Source organism: Scomber scombrus, chromosome 14 (genome assembly GCF_963691925.1).
Source record: "Scomber scombrus chromosome 14, fScoSco1.1, whole genome shotgun sequence".
NCBI classification, from domain to species: domain Eukaryota; kingdom Metazoa; phylum Chordata; class Actinopteri; order Scombriformes; family Scombridae; genus Scomber; species Scomber scombrus.
In genome coordinates this window covers 28,109,800-28,124,012 of record NC_084983.1, presented here as the reverse complement: position 1 = coordinate 28,124,012, position 14,213 = coordinate 28,109,800, and the positions used below count along the sequence as shown (strand labels likewise).

At 41.6% G+C, this 14,213-nt stretch overlaps 1 protein-coding gene across 1 annotated transcript in view; it reads left to right on the top strand.

Moving 5' to 3' along the window:
* The first annotated feature begins 1,769 nt into the window (after nt 1–1,769).
* Nucleotides 1,770–14,213, top strand: part of st6gal1 (ST6 beta-galactosamide alpha-2,6-sialyltranferase 1) — a 57,999-nt gene continuing 45,555 nt past the window's right edge. Inside the window, 2 exon segments of the mRNA XM_062433301.1 lie at nt 1,770–1,878; nt 7,695–7,794. Coding sequence (XP_062289285.1) covers nt 7,783–7,794 — 12 coding nt within the window. The 5' untranslated portion in view covers nt 1,770–1,878; nt 7,695–7,782.

Below are 14,213 nucleotides of genomic sequence, written 5' to 3'. Positions count from 1 at the left end.
AAAAAGATAACTTACAAAATTGAACCATAGATATTATTATTGCAGCAAGGACAATTAAATTATTAAATAAAACCACAAATGTGAAGATAATAAAATAACTTAAAACAATTAAATAAAAAATAAATGTAAAAACTGAACATTGAACCTATTTAGACACACAAGTAGGGCAGTATGGCATTTAATGTTCAAGTTAAAACAGGGGTTTCAAACATACGGCTCGTGGGCCAGAACCGGCCCGTAAAAAGGGTCCAATCAGGCCCACAGGATAACCTTTCATAATATAATGCAGGTTTCAGGAGTTTACCATTGCATAATAAATTGTAGTTTATTATGCAATGGTTTGACTGGTCCGGCACATCAGATCAAACTGGGCTGTATGTGACCCTTGAACTAAAATGCAGGGAAGAAGGACAGAAGGAAAGAAGGAAGAAGGAAGTTAAGGAAGGAAGGAAAGAATAAAGGGAGGAAGGAAGGAAGGAAGGAAGGAAGGACGGAAGAAAGCAAGGTAGGAAGGTAGGATGGAAGAAAGAAAGAAAGGAAGGAAGGTAGGAAGGACGGAAGGACGGAAGGAAGGAAGAAAGAAAGAAAGGAAGGATGGAAGGTAGGAAGGACAGAAGGAAGAAAGGAAGGAAGGAAGGAAGGAAGGAAGGAAGGAAGGAAGAAAGAAATAAAGAAAGAACGGAAGGAAGGAAGGGAGGAAGGAAGGAATGTAGGAAGAAAGGAAGGAAGGTAGGAAGGACGGATGGAAGAAAGAAAGAAAGGAAGGAAGGAAGGTAGGAAGGATGAAAGAAAGCAAGGAAGGAAGGAAGGAAGGAAGGAAGGAAGGTAGGAAGGACGGATGGAATAACGAAAGAAAGGAAGGAAGGTAGGAAGAAAGAAAGAAAGAAAGGAAGGAAAGAAGGAAGGAAGGAAGGAAGGAAGGAAGGATGGAAGGTAAGAAGGACGGAAGGAAGGAAGGAAAAGAAGACAGGCAGGAAAGATGGAAGGAAGGAAGGGAGAAAAGAAGGAAGGAGGGAACGAAGGAAGGAAAGATGGAAAGAATGGAAATGGGATTGGAAGGGAAGGAAGGAAGGAAAGTGGGCCGGATTGGACCCCTCGGCTGGCCGGTTCTTTGCTGCTGTAATAATCCACATTCCCTCCATTGTTTGATTAATAATAATATAGGAAGGGAGGAAGAAGGAAGGAAAGGAGGGAGGGAGGAAGGAAGCGAGGAAGAAGGAAGGAAAGGAGGGAGGGAGGAAGGAAGCGAGGAAGAAGGAAGGAAAGGAGGGAGGGAGGAAAGAAGGACAGAGGAACGAAGGAAGGAAGGAAGGTAGGAGGGAGGGAGGAAAGAAGGAAGGAGGGAGGGAGGGAAGAAGGAAGGAAGGAAGGAAGGAAGGAAGGACGGAGGAACGAAGGAAGGAAGGAAGGTAGGAGGGAGGGAGGAAATAAGGAAGGAGGGAGGGAGAAAGGAAAAGAGGAAGGGATATAGCTTATCTTATTGTGAAGGTGCACCGGAAACCCTTTTTCTCTCGTGCTGCTACCTTTACGTCACATTGCTGCAGCACCTCTGACGGTCGCATTGAATCCCGTCATTCATCGCGGATCGTCCCCCTCTCTCTCTCTCTCTCCATCCCTCCATCCCTCCATCTCTCTCTCTCTCTTTCACACACACGCACACACACACACGCGCGCACTCTCTCTCTCTCTCTCTCTCTCTCTCTCTCCAAATGCCACCGGACTCCGGCAGCGGCCTCGGACCGGACGGACGGACAGCGGGACTCACCGGGGGGAACATGGCGGCGGAGACAACAGCCTGCTCGGTACCGACTCGTCGTTAAATCAGAGGGGAGCACCACTTAACACAGGTCAACCAAAAACACCGCAACACCTCTAGATGTAAGAGCAATGAACAGATGAGCTAAGAACAACAACAGATGTGATGCGTCTCGTGCTGCTGTGATGATCAGTGGCCTTTTCACTCATTCATTCTTTTTATCTACATTTATATTTATTATTATTTATATTAATGCAATGCAGGGATTTGTTGTTGTTGTTTTCCTCCTCCTTCCTTTTGTTTTTCTTGTCTTCTAAAGCAGGGGTGTTGTGTTAAACATGCGGCCCGTGGGCCAGAACCGGGCCGCCAAATGGGGTCCAATCCGGCCCACTGTCCTTTTCCTGTCCTTCGTTTCCTTCCTTTCTTCTGTCCTTCTTTTCCTTCCTTCCACCTGTCCTTCCTTCCTTCCTTCCTTCTTTTCCTTCCTTCCTTCGTTCTTTTCCTTCCTTCCATATGTCCCTTGTTCCTTCCTTTCTTTCCTTCCTTCCTTTATTCCTTCCATCCTTCCTTTCTTCTTCCCTTTCTTCCTTCCTCCCTTCCTTCTTTTCCTTCTTTCCATCTGTCCTTCCTTCCTTTCTTCCTTCCTTCCTTCCTTCCTTCCATTTGTCCTTCATTCCTTCCCTTCCTTTCCTTCTTCCGTTCCTTCCTTCCTTCCTTTTTTCATCTGTCCTTCTTCACTTCCTTCCTTCCTTCTTTCATCTGTCCTTCTTCCCTTTTTTCCATCTTTCCTTCCTCCCTTCCATCCTTCTTTTCCTTCCTTCCTTCCATCTGTCCTTCCTTCTTTCTTGTCCTCCCTTCTGTCCTTCTTCATTTTTTTCCCCATATGTCCTTCTTTTCCTTCCTCCCATCTGTCCTTCATTCCTTCCCTTCCTCCCTTCCTTTCTTTCTTCCTTCCTTCCTCCCTTTCTTCCATCCTTCTTTCTGTGCTTCTTCACTTCTTTCCTTCCTTCCTTCCATCTTTTTAATGATTGAGCTGTATATATATTTGTGGCCCTTGAATGAAGATGAGTTTGACCCTCCTCTTCTAAAAGGTCTCCTTCACTTCTTTTTTCCTTCCTTCCTTCCCTCCTTCCTTCCTTTTCTTCCTTCCTTCACTTCTTCTTTCCTTCCCTCCGTCTCTCCTTACATTCAGTCAGTGGATATAAGAGCAGTGATGTCCTGAAGGCATTTTCTTTTTATTAGTAGGTCTTGAAGGTTGGAAGTTGTCTCTACAGATTTTCCTGATTATTGATCCCTGCTCCCGTTTAAACACGACCTCATGCCGGGAAAGTTTCAGGAACATTTCAGGGATAAATGCTGGAAGGTCATTGGTTCATTCTTCCAGACCGTAAAAAATAGTCTATTCTGTTAATTGACTAATTGTTGCAGCTCTATAACATATAAAAACATAAAAACAATAAAACTGATATTGTATTTTAAGGGCTGATAGCAGATTCTGATATTAAGGTTAAAAAAATTCCGATATCAATATATATCACCTGATAATTTTATACAGAAAGAATAAAATAATAATAAAAACAAGATATGTGATGAAAGCATGATGTTTTACCATTTGATAATAAACTCTACTGTATAAATGACGTCATCGCACTGAAACAGTAAACTACACTGAGAATTTAATAATTATAATTAACTAAACTAACTAAATATGAAAAAAATATATACGTGTATATTCAACGTGAATTAAGAAAAGGGATCAAATATTCATTAAATGCTGCCTATATATCGGACAACAAATACGCCAATACCGACTTATCTGTGATTGGTCAATATCGGCCAATAATATCGTCTGACAGATATATCGGTCGGGATTTATTAATAATAATAATAATAATATTAATAATATTAATAATATTAATAATATTAATAATATTAATAATATTAATAATAATGATAATAATAATAATAATAATGATAATAATAATAATATTAATAATAATAATAATAATAATATTCATAATAATGATAATAATGATAATAATAATAATAATAATAATGATAATAACTTTTGTATAGCACCTTTCATACAATACATGCAGCTCAAAGTGCTTCACATAAAAGGAATATAAAGCAAAGAAAGAATAAAAAAGAGAAAGAAAAGACATAAAAACATTAATGAAAATTCTAAAATCGTAAAAGTAGAATAAATAAATACACAGAAAGAACATTAAAAGAACATTTTAACGACATTTTATTCCCTTTTTTCATCTTCATTTTTTTATCCTTTTCGTCTTTTTTGTCCTTTTTTTCTCATTATAACAGTTTTTGTTCATACTCGTCCAATTTGTGCTTTTTTCTTCTCTTTCCATCAGAGCTGCAACAGTTAGACGATTAATCAATAATAATAATAATAATAAATAATATAAATAATAATAAAATTGATTACCGAGTATTTTCGATTTAGCGACTATTCAACAAGACATCTATAGACGCTGCCGAAGATGTTTTTCTCTTTTACCAACGTTTGACTGACTGATGGATAAATCGGCAGGAAGGAAAGGAGGGAGGAAGGAATGAAGGAAGGACGGAGGAAGGAAGGAAGGAAGGTATGAGGGAGGGAGGAAGGGAGGAAGGAAGAAGGAAGGAAAGGAGGGAGGGAGGAATGAAGGAAGGACGGAGGAAGGAAGGAAGGAAGGTATGAGGGAGGGAGGAAAGAAGGAAGGAGGGAGGGAGAGAGGAAAAGAGGAAGGGAGGAAGGAAGGAAAGAACGACCGAGGAAAGAAGGAAGGGAGGAAGGAGGGAGGAAGGAAGGGAGGAAGAAGGAAGGAAAGGAGGGAGGGAGGAAGGAATGAAGGACGGAGGAAGGAAGGAAAGGAGGGAGTTAGGAAGGAAGGAAAGGAGGGAGGGAGGAAGGGAGGGAGGAAGGAAGAAGGAAGGAAAGGAGGGAGGGAGGAATGAAGGAAGGACGAAGGAAGGAAGGTATGAGGGAGGGAGGAAAGAAGGAAGGAGGGAGGGAGAAAGGAAAAGAGGAAGGGAGGAAGGAAGGAAAGAACAACCGAGGAAAGAAGGACAGAGGAAAGAAGGAAGGGAGGAAGGAAGGGAGGAAGAAGGAAGGAAAGGAGGGAGGGAGGAAGGAATGAAGGACGGAGGAAGGAAGGAAAGGAGGGAGGGAGGAAGGAAGGAAAGGAGGGAGGGAGGAAGGGAGGGAGGAAGGAAGAAGGAAGGAAAGGAGGGAGGGAGGAATGAAGGAAGGACGAAGGAAGGAAGGTATGAGGGAGGGAGGAAAGAAGGAAGGAGGGAGGGAGAAAGGAAAAGAGGAAGGGAGGAAGGAAGGAAAGAACAACCGAGGAAAGAAGGACAGAGGAAAGAAGGAAGGGAGGAAGGTAGGGGGAGGAAAGAAAGAGAGAAGGAGGGAGGGAGGAAGGAAAGTAGTTATGTAGCAAGAAAAACAGGTTTAATGTTCATTCTGTCTCCTTTTAATCAGAGCAGGTTTACCTTTTAACACACAGTGCTTCAAACATCAACCAATCAAAGAGACAAAAGGATCAACAGTTGTATTCATTCTTTAACTCTCCTGTTGTCCTCGAGTCAAGGAAGGAAGGGAGGGAGGGAGGAAGGAAGGAAGGACGGAGGAACGAAGGAAGGAAAGGAGGGAGGAAGGGAGGGAGGATGGAACGATGCTGGGTCTAACCACAGCATCTGGCAGACCTCAATAACAGGAAGTGCATGTTGCTTCACAAAAAAACATAGAAAAGAGAAAGTAAGCAGAAGAGTCCTGCAACATTACGTTCGCTCACATCCGACACAAATAATACCCAACGGGGCTCAAAGCAACCAAAGAGCTTTACAGGACGGAGAGGTTGAATATCACCTGATCTCTGTCTGAAGACCAAGGCTGCGTATCTGTACTCGACCTTCAAGACATCGACCGAAATAAATCGATACCAAGTAGAATCAAAACGTCTCCCGTTAATCGATACCTGTAATCGATCCTTTTTTCTCACCCAGAGCTAGAAAATATGACTATTTGTACGGACTCCCTCTCAGCCAATCAACAGCAAGCGTTCTTCTCTTTAACGTGACGTGTGATTAGTCCACTGCCTTTCTTTCTTTCTTCCATCTTTTCCTTCCTTCCTTCCTTCCTAACTTCCTTCCTTCCTTCCTTCCATCTCTTCCCTCCTTCCCTCCTTCCTTCCTTCCTTCCTTCCATCTCTTCCTTCCTTCCTTCCTTCCTTCCTTCTGTAGGCTTCAGTATTTCCGAGCCTGCATGAACGCAGCATGGGACGTTTACCGGCACGCGCTTCATGATGTATAACAACAACAACACGCTAGACTCGTGGGTCTCTAACCGTCGCTAACCGTGGCTAACAAGTTCATAGCGTCCACCGCCATGTACACGAACACACAAACAGAAACAAGGTTTACCTCCTCGTTGTCATTTTCTCTGTTATGTTTTCGGCGAGTCGCCTCTGTGACGTCACCGTCAGAGTCCGGTGGGTCCTATCTGGGTCCTATCTGGGTCCTATCTGGGTCCTGTCTGGGTCCTACTCTGGGTCCTATCTGGGTCCTATCTGGGTCCTATCTGGGTCTTATCTGGGTCCTATCTGGGTCCTATCTGGGTCGTATCAGGGTCCTATCTGGGTCCTATCTGGGTCCTATCTGGGTCCTATCTGGGTCCTATCTGGGTCCTATCTGGGTCTTATCTGGGTCTTATCTGGGTCCTATCTGGGTCCTATCTGGGTCCTATCTGGGTCCTATCTGGGTCCTACTCTGCTGGAGACACAACAGCTGAGAGGAGCGAGTGAGAGGACGTTCCTATAAAGGTCACGCCTCCAGAAACGGGGCTTATGTCTGTGGTTTGGAACTATTTCCAAGTGTGTCCTACGGATAATACATTTATTATAATGCAAATCAGCATAATAAATATGGCAGTGCTATATTGGCACTTCTTCCCATAACTTAAGTTGAAGTTATTCTCTTATTTTGCACAGACAGTGTTTACATGTGGAAAGCCATGTTGCATTTATGTTTGCATTCAGTGGGGAATCATAATACAATGAGGCATAATGTGTTAATTCAACAGTAGGAGATGTTATGTTGTTACCAGTAATAGTTTTGGTGTAAAAAGCCTGCAAATATCGGTATCGGGTGATATCGGTATCGGAAATTAAGAGTTGGGGAATATCGGATATCGGCAGAAAAGTCAATATCGAGCATCCCTAGTAAATAGATCTAGATGAGCTGTTGCTGCTTTATGTTGTACAGAGAGATAAAAAAGGAAAAGCAGCAGAGTTCAAAGGCGGCTGCTGACTCAGAGTGTTGATCAGAAGTATTTCAGACGTTAGTTGACGTGATGTTTCAGTATCTACAGACCGAACTAGAGCGACCACATGTTGAAGCGCAGTGTGAAAAAGCACACAGACTATTGTGTTGTTGTAAGAGAATGAAGTTTCACATGATAGAAATAGACCCTGTTGACACATATATATATATATATATATATGTATATATATGTATATATATTAAGCCCTGACTGATACTGCAACTGTAGAGCAGATACCGATAGTCAATAATCTTATACAAATATAACCTTGTGTTTGAAATGATCCCTCTAATGTCATCAACAACCACAAAGGTGGAGCTCGGGGGGCAATGGGCGGCTTTTGTGGGTTTTGCCCCAAATGTTTTTTTTTCTCAAAAGCCTTGAATCTATTTAAAAAGTTCTGACTGAATCTGAGTGAGTTTATAACAGATGTGATTAAGGCCATGTACACACGTAGCCGGGTATTTATAAAAACTGGTATTATAGTTTATATAAATGTCTGTCTGAGAAAAGTAGCTTTACATTTTAGGTTTGTTTCAAGGTAAATGGAGAGTTGTGTAAAGTCTCATGCTCAAAGCTGACGGTGTGTATAAATAAATCTCTCTCTGTCCACAGAGGCGATGAAGGGAAACCTGAAGGCAGCAAACCGTCTCTAAGCAACAGCCGCAGCAGCAGCCGCAGCAGCAGCAGCAGCACACATACCATGGCATACAAGGTAACCTGCTCTCTGCTCACCACACTGCAAACAGGAAGTGCTTCTTTTTAAAGCATCTACACTTATTTACATGACAGACTATCAGATGATATGATTGAAAACTCTCCATTAGCGTCATATTTTCCATTTCAGCAGCCGAGCAATCGGAGAACAAACTGATAAAAATATGGTAAATGGTAATGGACTGTACTTATCAAAGCGCTTTACAATACATTTCATTCACCCATATTCATTCCCTGATGGCAGGAGCTACCACACATGGTGCCAAACCTGCACATCAGTGTAGGTTAACCATCTATACACATGCATACACCGTTGGCACAGCAACAGGAGCAATTTGGGGTTAAGTGTCTGTGGACTGGAGGAGGCGGGAATCAAACCGCCGATCTTCCAACTGGAGGATGACCTCTCTGCATCCTGAGCCACAGCCGCCCACATATCCCACCCAGTATCTTATCCTATTCTGCAGAAGTTGAGTTAGACTCAACTTACTGAGCTCTATGCAGGCTCCACTCCTGCAGCAACATATTTTCCAGTTCAGCAGCAGCCGAGCAATCAGATAAAAAACTGATGAAAAAATATCTCATCCTATTCTGCAGAAGTTGAGTCAGACTCAACTTACCGGTTTGCCACTGAGCTCTATGCAGGCTCCACTCCTGCAGCATTTTTTATGCATGAATTTAGTGTCAATCCATCTGATCGTTTAAAGTACGGACACATCTCTGCAGCCCCTCCCTCCCTATCTAATCACATTGCATCGCAGTCAGTGAAGCAAGATGTGGTTTAGTGTCAACTGACGAAAAACAAAACAAAGTCTTTACCAACACAAAGAGGAACACGTTTTAGAGCTGACAGACCTTTATCATCTAAGGATCAGCAAGACATAACTCCCTTTAAAGGTAAGCTAATCTCAAGCCTTCATCTCTCATGTTCTCTTGCTTTTCATTCTGTGTGGCGTTCCTTATTTTAACACTGTACAAACCAACTGTTGCTGTGTTATTTACTGACAGACTGTAGCTGTTCTTGCAGGAGCAAGAAAAGTAAATTTGCAGCTTTGTGCAGCAAGATTTTAAGACTTCTTTTTTAATAATTGTTGTTTTTGTACCCAGACAATTAGAAAAAAGTTGTCAAAAATCATATCTTTGCTGTGTTGCTTTATATTTTTCCAATTTTCAGTCTCTCTTATACTATTAGAGTTATTGTGTTGTGGTGTAAACACAGATTACAGATGTAGCTGTCAGGTCAGTTATCCTTTAAACCTTAAATAATCTGCTGGAATCATTTGTTTATAAAGTGTTTGTGAGTCACATAAAAGCTGTTTGTTATGTTTTATCTTTGACATAGTGGTAAAAAACCCAATTTAATAATTTCCCTCTCTTGTAACACCGAAACTGTCTCACTACTGTCGGGTCAAAAGTTGAACATCTACAGTAGCTGGTACGGAAACTTTTGCAATAGCAGAAGAGAGAGAGAAACAAGGAAGAGAAATATGATAGTAGAGTGTGTGTGTGTGTGTGTGTGTGTGTGTGGGGGGGGGGGGGGGGGGGTATTTATGTGCTCAGTCCACATCAATAAAAACTCGTTCTAGCATCAACATGCCAGTGACACCCTCAGGTCACTAGTAGGGTTACACAAGTTTAAAAGAGGTGCTGTACCTTTAAATGACTGCTGTCAGCATTCAGCAGCCTTGTAGCCATGGCAACGCATCGGTACGCCAAAGTAAATAAATACCAAGTAGTATTGAAATGTGTCCCGTCAAACGATACCTGAAGTTGATCTTTTTTGCATTTGTAAGGACTCGCTCACAGCTCCTACGTTTAAAATCATTTAAAGCAGCGAAAGAGGGTCCAAACCGGCCCACTTTCCTTCCTTCCTTCCTTCCTTCCTTCCTCCCTTTCTTTCTTCCTTCCTTCCTTCCTTCCTTCCTTCCTTCCTTCCTTCCTTCCTTCCTTCCTTCCTCCCTTCCTTCCTTCCTTCCTTCCTTCCTTCCTTCCACCTGTCCTTCCTTCCTTTCTTTCTTCCTTCCTTCCTTCTGTCCTTCCTTCCACCTGTCCTTCCTTCCTTCCTTCCACCTGTCCTTCTTTCCTTCCTTCCTTCCTTCCACCTGTCCTTCCTTCCTTCCCTCCTTCCTTCCTTCCACCTGTCCTTCCTTCCTTCCTTCCTTCCACCTGTCCTTCTTTCCTTCCTTCCTTCCTTCCTTCCACCTGTCCTTCCTTCCTTCCCTCCTTCCTTCCTTCCACCTGTCCTTCCTTCTGTCCTCTTCCTCCCTCCCTTTCTTTCTTTTTTCCTTCTTTCCTTCCTTCGTTCCTTCCTTCCTTCCTTCCTTCCTTCCATCCTTCCTTCCTTCCTTCCATCTTTTTAATAATCCGGCCCACATGAGATCATATTGGCCTCTACAGTATATTTGTGGCCACTTGAATGAAAATGAGTTTGACTCCTCCTGATTTAACAGGACGAAGGTTTTTAGTTTCAGTTTGGATTGAAGATGGTTCCAGGACCAGATAGGCTTGATTTTCCAGTTTCACTTCTGACAGAAGGTGTTTTGATATGAAGCTGAATGTGGGACCTGAGGTTGTGAGTGCTCTGTAAAAGGGAACATTCCTGAAATCACTTTATAGAGCAAGATATACCAAAGTCTGTGCAAAGTGAGAGACGACCATCCAACCAAGCTGTATAAAGAGCAGAGTTAGTGATGCATCTCATGGCTGAGTGATACAGGGGATTAAGTTTTAGAGGCAAACCTGTAAATTGGTTTTGCTAAAAGTCAATCTGGGACAGAAAAAGGCAACTGAGTGCTTTCTTGATGCAGCGGATAAGCAGCATAAGACTGGAGCCTGTACAGAAAGCCCTAAAGTGAATTTCAGCTTCATTGAGAGATAGTTAATGTGATGTTTGAAATGTAGACTTTTATCCAACAGATTGAAAAGCAATGATCCCTCAAATGTGGTAATGCATCAAACACTTGGACTTTATTGTATAAAATGACATCAGTGCACTGAAATAGTAAACTTAACTGGGAATTTAATCATTTTAATTACCAATGAACAAAAAAAACATGCACTTGAACTAAGAAAAAGGATCAAATATACATAAAACGCTGCTTATATAACTTTAAAAAGTCAAAAATAATATTGGTACATATTAGACGACGTATTTGATGATACCGATATATCTGTGACAGGTCAATATCTGAGCTGACCGATATATCAGCAGTGTTGGGGAGACTTAAACTACATAGTTTAACTACAATTTGCTGTAACTTGCTGGTAGTTAAACTACATTCATATGTTGTGCTGCATCAAGTATTTCAACTACTTTTTGGGTCATTTTTTGTAGTTTAACTCAATTTACAAACTAAAATTTTGGCCAATAACATGAAATATTTTGTATTAAAAAAAAGACCTATATAATATAAATGTTATTTTACCATTATTGTGTCCAGAACTCTCTTTGATAAAAGGCTGAATCATGACATGAGATGCCAACATTGTTGTTCAAGACACACCGATCTAGAATATGTCTGCCTCTTTGGGTTTTATTACATTTATTGTTGACTGATTTACATGTGAGTATTATGGTAGGATTTTCATTTTCTCTTTATATTACCCAACATGTCTATGGTGAACCTACAGTATGTTGACCAGCTTTCTTTCTTTAAAAAAATGAAACTGAGTTGAGGCATATTTCTGCTGGCATGTGAATGTTTTGTAGGCTATTATATTTAGTTTCATATAAACCACATGTTGATTTATTTAACGCTGAGTTAAATGAGTATAATGAGTTTAAGTAGTTGCTAAAGCCAGAACTACATTTCTCCAGGGGTAGAAATGTAGTTTGTTTAAACTATTGCCAGGCTGAACTACATGTAGTTTTATGAGCTACACTTGCAAAGTAGCTTCTCCAACACTGTATTTAATACATATATCTATCTGATTATACTCGTACTTTTAGCTGAGGAAAAATGTTTGAAAGTATAGCTTCTTTAAATTAACTTATTTATGCCATAATCAAATGTATAAGACTAGATAGATATTTAGATAAATAAATAAATATAAAAAGTACACATGCTTTTTTGGTGCCGAAAAGAACAATAAACAACTTTTTAAAATGCTATTGAGAACAAAAATTAAGACAGCCTCCAAAATCCCCAAAAAATGACAAATATTTATACCGAGTGGAGAACATAACGAACTCCCCGTCAGGGAATCGAACCCCGGTCTTCCGCGTGACAGGCGGAGATACTGTCCACTATACTAACGAGGAAGGCTGTAGACTGTCATGTGACCTCATGGACCCAACCAGTGGGCTGCAGGTGTGTCTAACATCTAAAAGTACGACTGCACAGACTGTTAGACTGTATTCAGCCTCCAGGAATCTGTCATTCAGGTGCAACACAAACAGACTGGATGAGGAGATAATGGGCATTTTTCGAACGCATAATTAAGTTATTGGCAAAGTACGACAACAACCAATATACGATCATTTACAAAAACATCAGGGAGCGCCAGCAGCAACACTGATAGAGAGTCCAAGCCCCATTACCTTTCGTCTGACAGCCAGAAAATGAATTTATTGATCTCTGTGCTCGCCGTGTCTGCTTTAAAAGGCTGTTTTGAGTTAAAGACACACAAACATACTTTAATAATTACGTTACATAATGAATGATGCAACCCCAGATGTTTAAAACGTGGAGTGAAATGTACCGTTGGTGAGATAATGTCCATCAGGCTGATTGCATTGGTGTGTCAGACATGGATATGACTGGAATATGTGTCATCAATGAAACATTTAGCTCTCAGCTCTTTAGCCCACACTAACAGGAAATCTGCTGCTTGTCTGACTGACGTAATAACTGTGAGCGGGGAAGTTTGGCTTTCTCACGGTCCTGATGAAGGTAGTTAGTCAATTCAGTCCAGTTTAAGCCTAACTGGAGTCCATTCAACCCAGTTTAAATCCAACTGGAGTCCATTCAGTCCAGTTTAAACCTAACTGGAGTCCATTCAGTCCAGTTTAAACCTAACTGGAGTCCATTCAGTCCAGTTTAAACCCAACTGGAGTCCATTCAGCCCAGTTTAAACCCAACTGGAGTCCATTCAGCCCAGTTTAAACCCAACTGGAGTCCATTCAGCCCAGTTTAAACCTAACTGGAGTCCATTCAGCCCAGTTTAAACCCAACTGGAGTCCATTCAGCCCTGTTATACCTAACTGGAGTCCATTCAGCCCAGTTTAAACCTAACTGGAGTTCATTCAGTGCAGTTTAAACCCAACTGGAGTCCATTCAGCCCAGTTTAAACCTAACCGGAGTCCATTCAGCCCAGTTTAAACCTAACTGGAGTCCATTCAGCCCTGTTATACCTAACTGGAGTCCATTCAGTCTATTTTATACCTAACTGGAGTCCATTCAGCCCAGTTTAAACCTAACTGGAGTCCATTCAGTCCAGCCCTGCCCAGAAACCAACGCATCCTTTGGCCTTATCAGTCCAACTGTACAGGCTCTGCAGTTGACTGATAAGCGACAGTGTGAGCGAGACTCTTTGTTTAGAAATAAAGATGTTTCTCTGAGGCTGAGACCAGACACTCATTTCGGCTGCTTGTATCCATGATCTCATTTTTTCGGTCACTACCCAAAGCTGGTGACCACAGGTGAAGGTTTGGGACGTTGACTGACTGGTATCACAATGGTCCACCTGTCAATCTCACGCTCCATCTTACCCTGACTGTGAATAAGACCCCAAGATACTTAAACTCCTCCACTTGGGGCAGCAACTCCCTCCCAACCCTGAGGGGGCAATCCACCTTTTTCCAGCAGAGCACCATGGCCTCCCGATTCGGAGCTGCTGACTCTTATGCGGACCTGCTTCACATTCGGCTATCTGACTGCTTGTTGCATTTCTTATTGGTGATATAAATCTGGCTTTCATAAACTAATCAGGGGGAAATAAACAGTTCGCTTTCACAGAACCAAAGCAAAGAAATCAGGATTTAATCAGGAAATAAGGAGCAGATGTTTCATTCTCTCTTTCGTGATATGACCAGTTTATGAGCTGATTATCTTTTTCCACTATCCACAGCATGTAAGTGACCGATTAATCATTGCAACTCTAATCTTTCGGTCTTCCTGTTCTCACCAGAAATAAGAAGTGAATACAAAATAGTTATGTAATTGGTCATGTATGCTGTGTCATCGCCGTTCATATTCATACAACCAATGTGTTTATGATTAAATTGTTTACTGGAGCACAACAGCATCAATTTTGCTCTGTAAAGTGCACCAGATCAATGCATTTAACTTTAAAATGTTATGTAAATCCCTTGGGAAGCTCTGCTATACAGTGTGTTATTACCTTTCGTGACCTCTGCAGTCCGATAGTGCTGGTTTCCATGTGAGAGGACAGTGAGAAAGACTCCAAAAGGAGAGA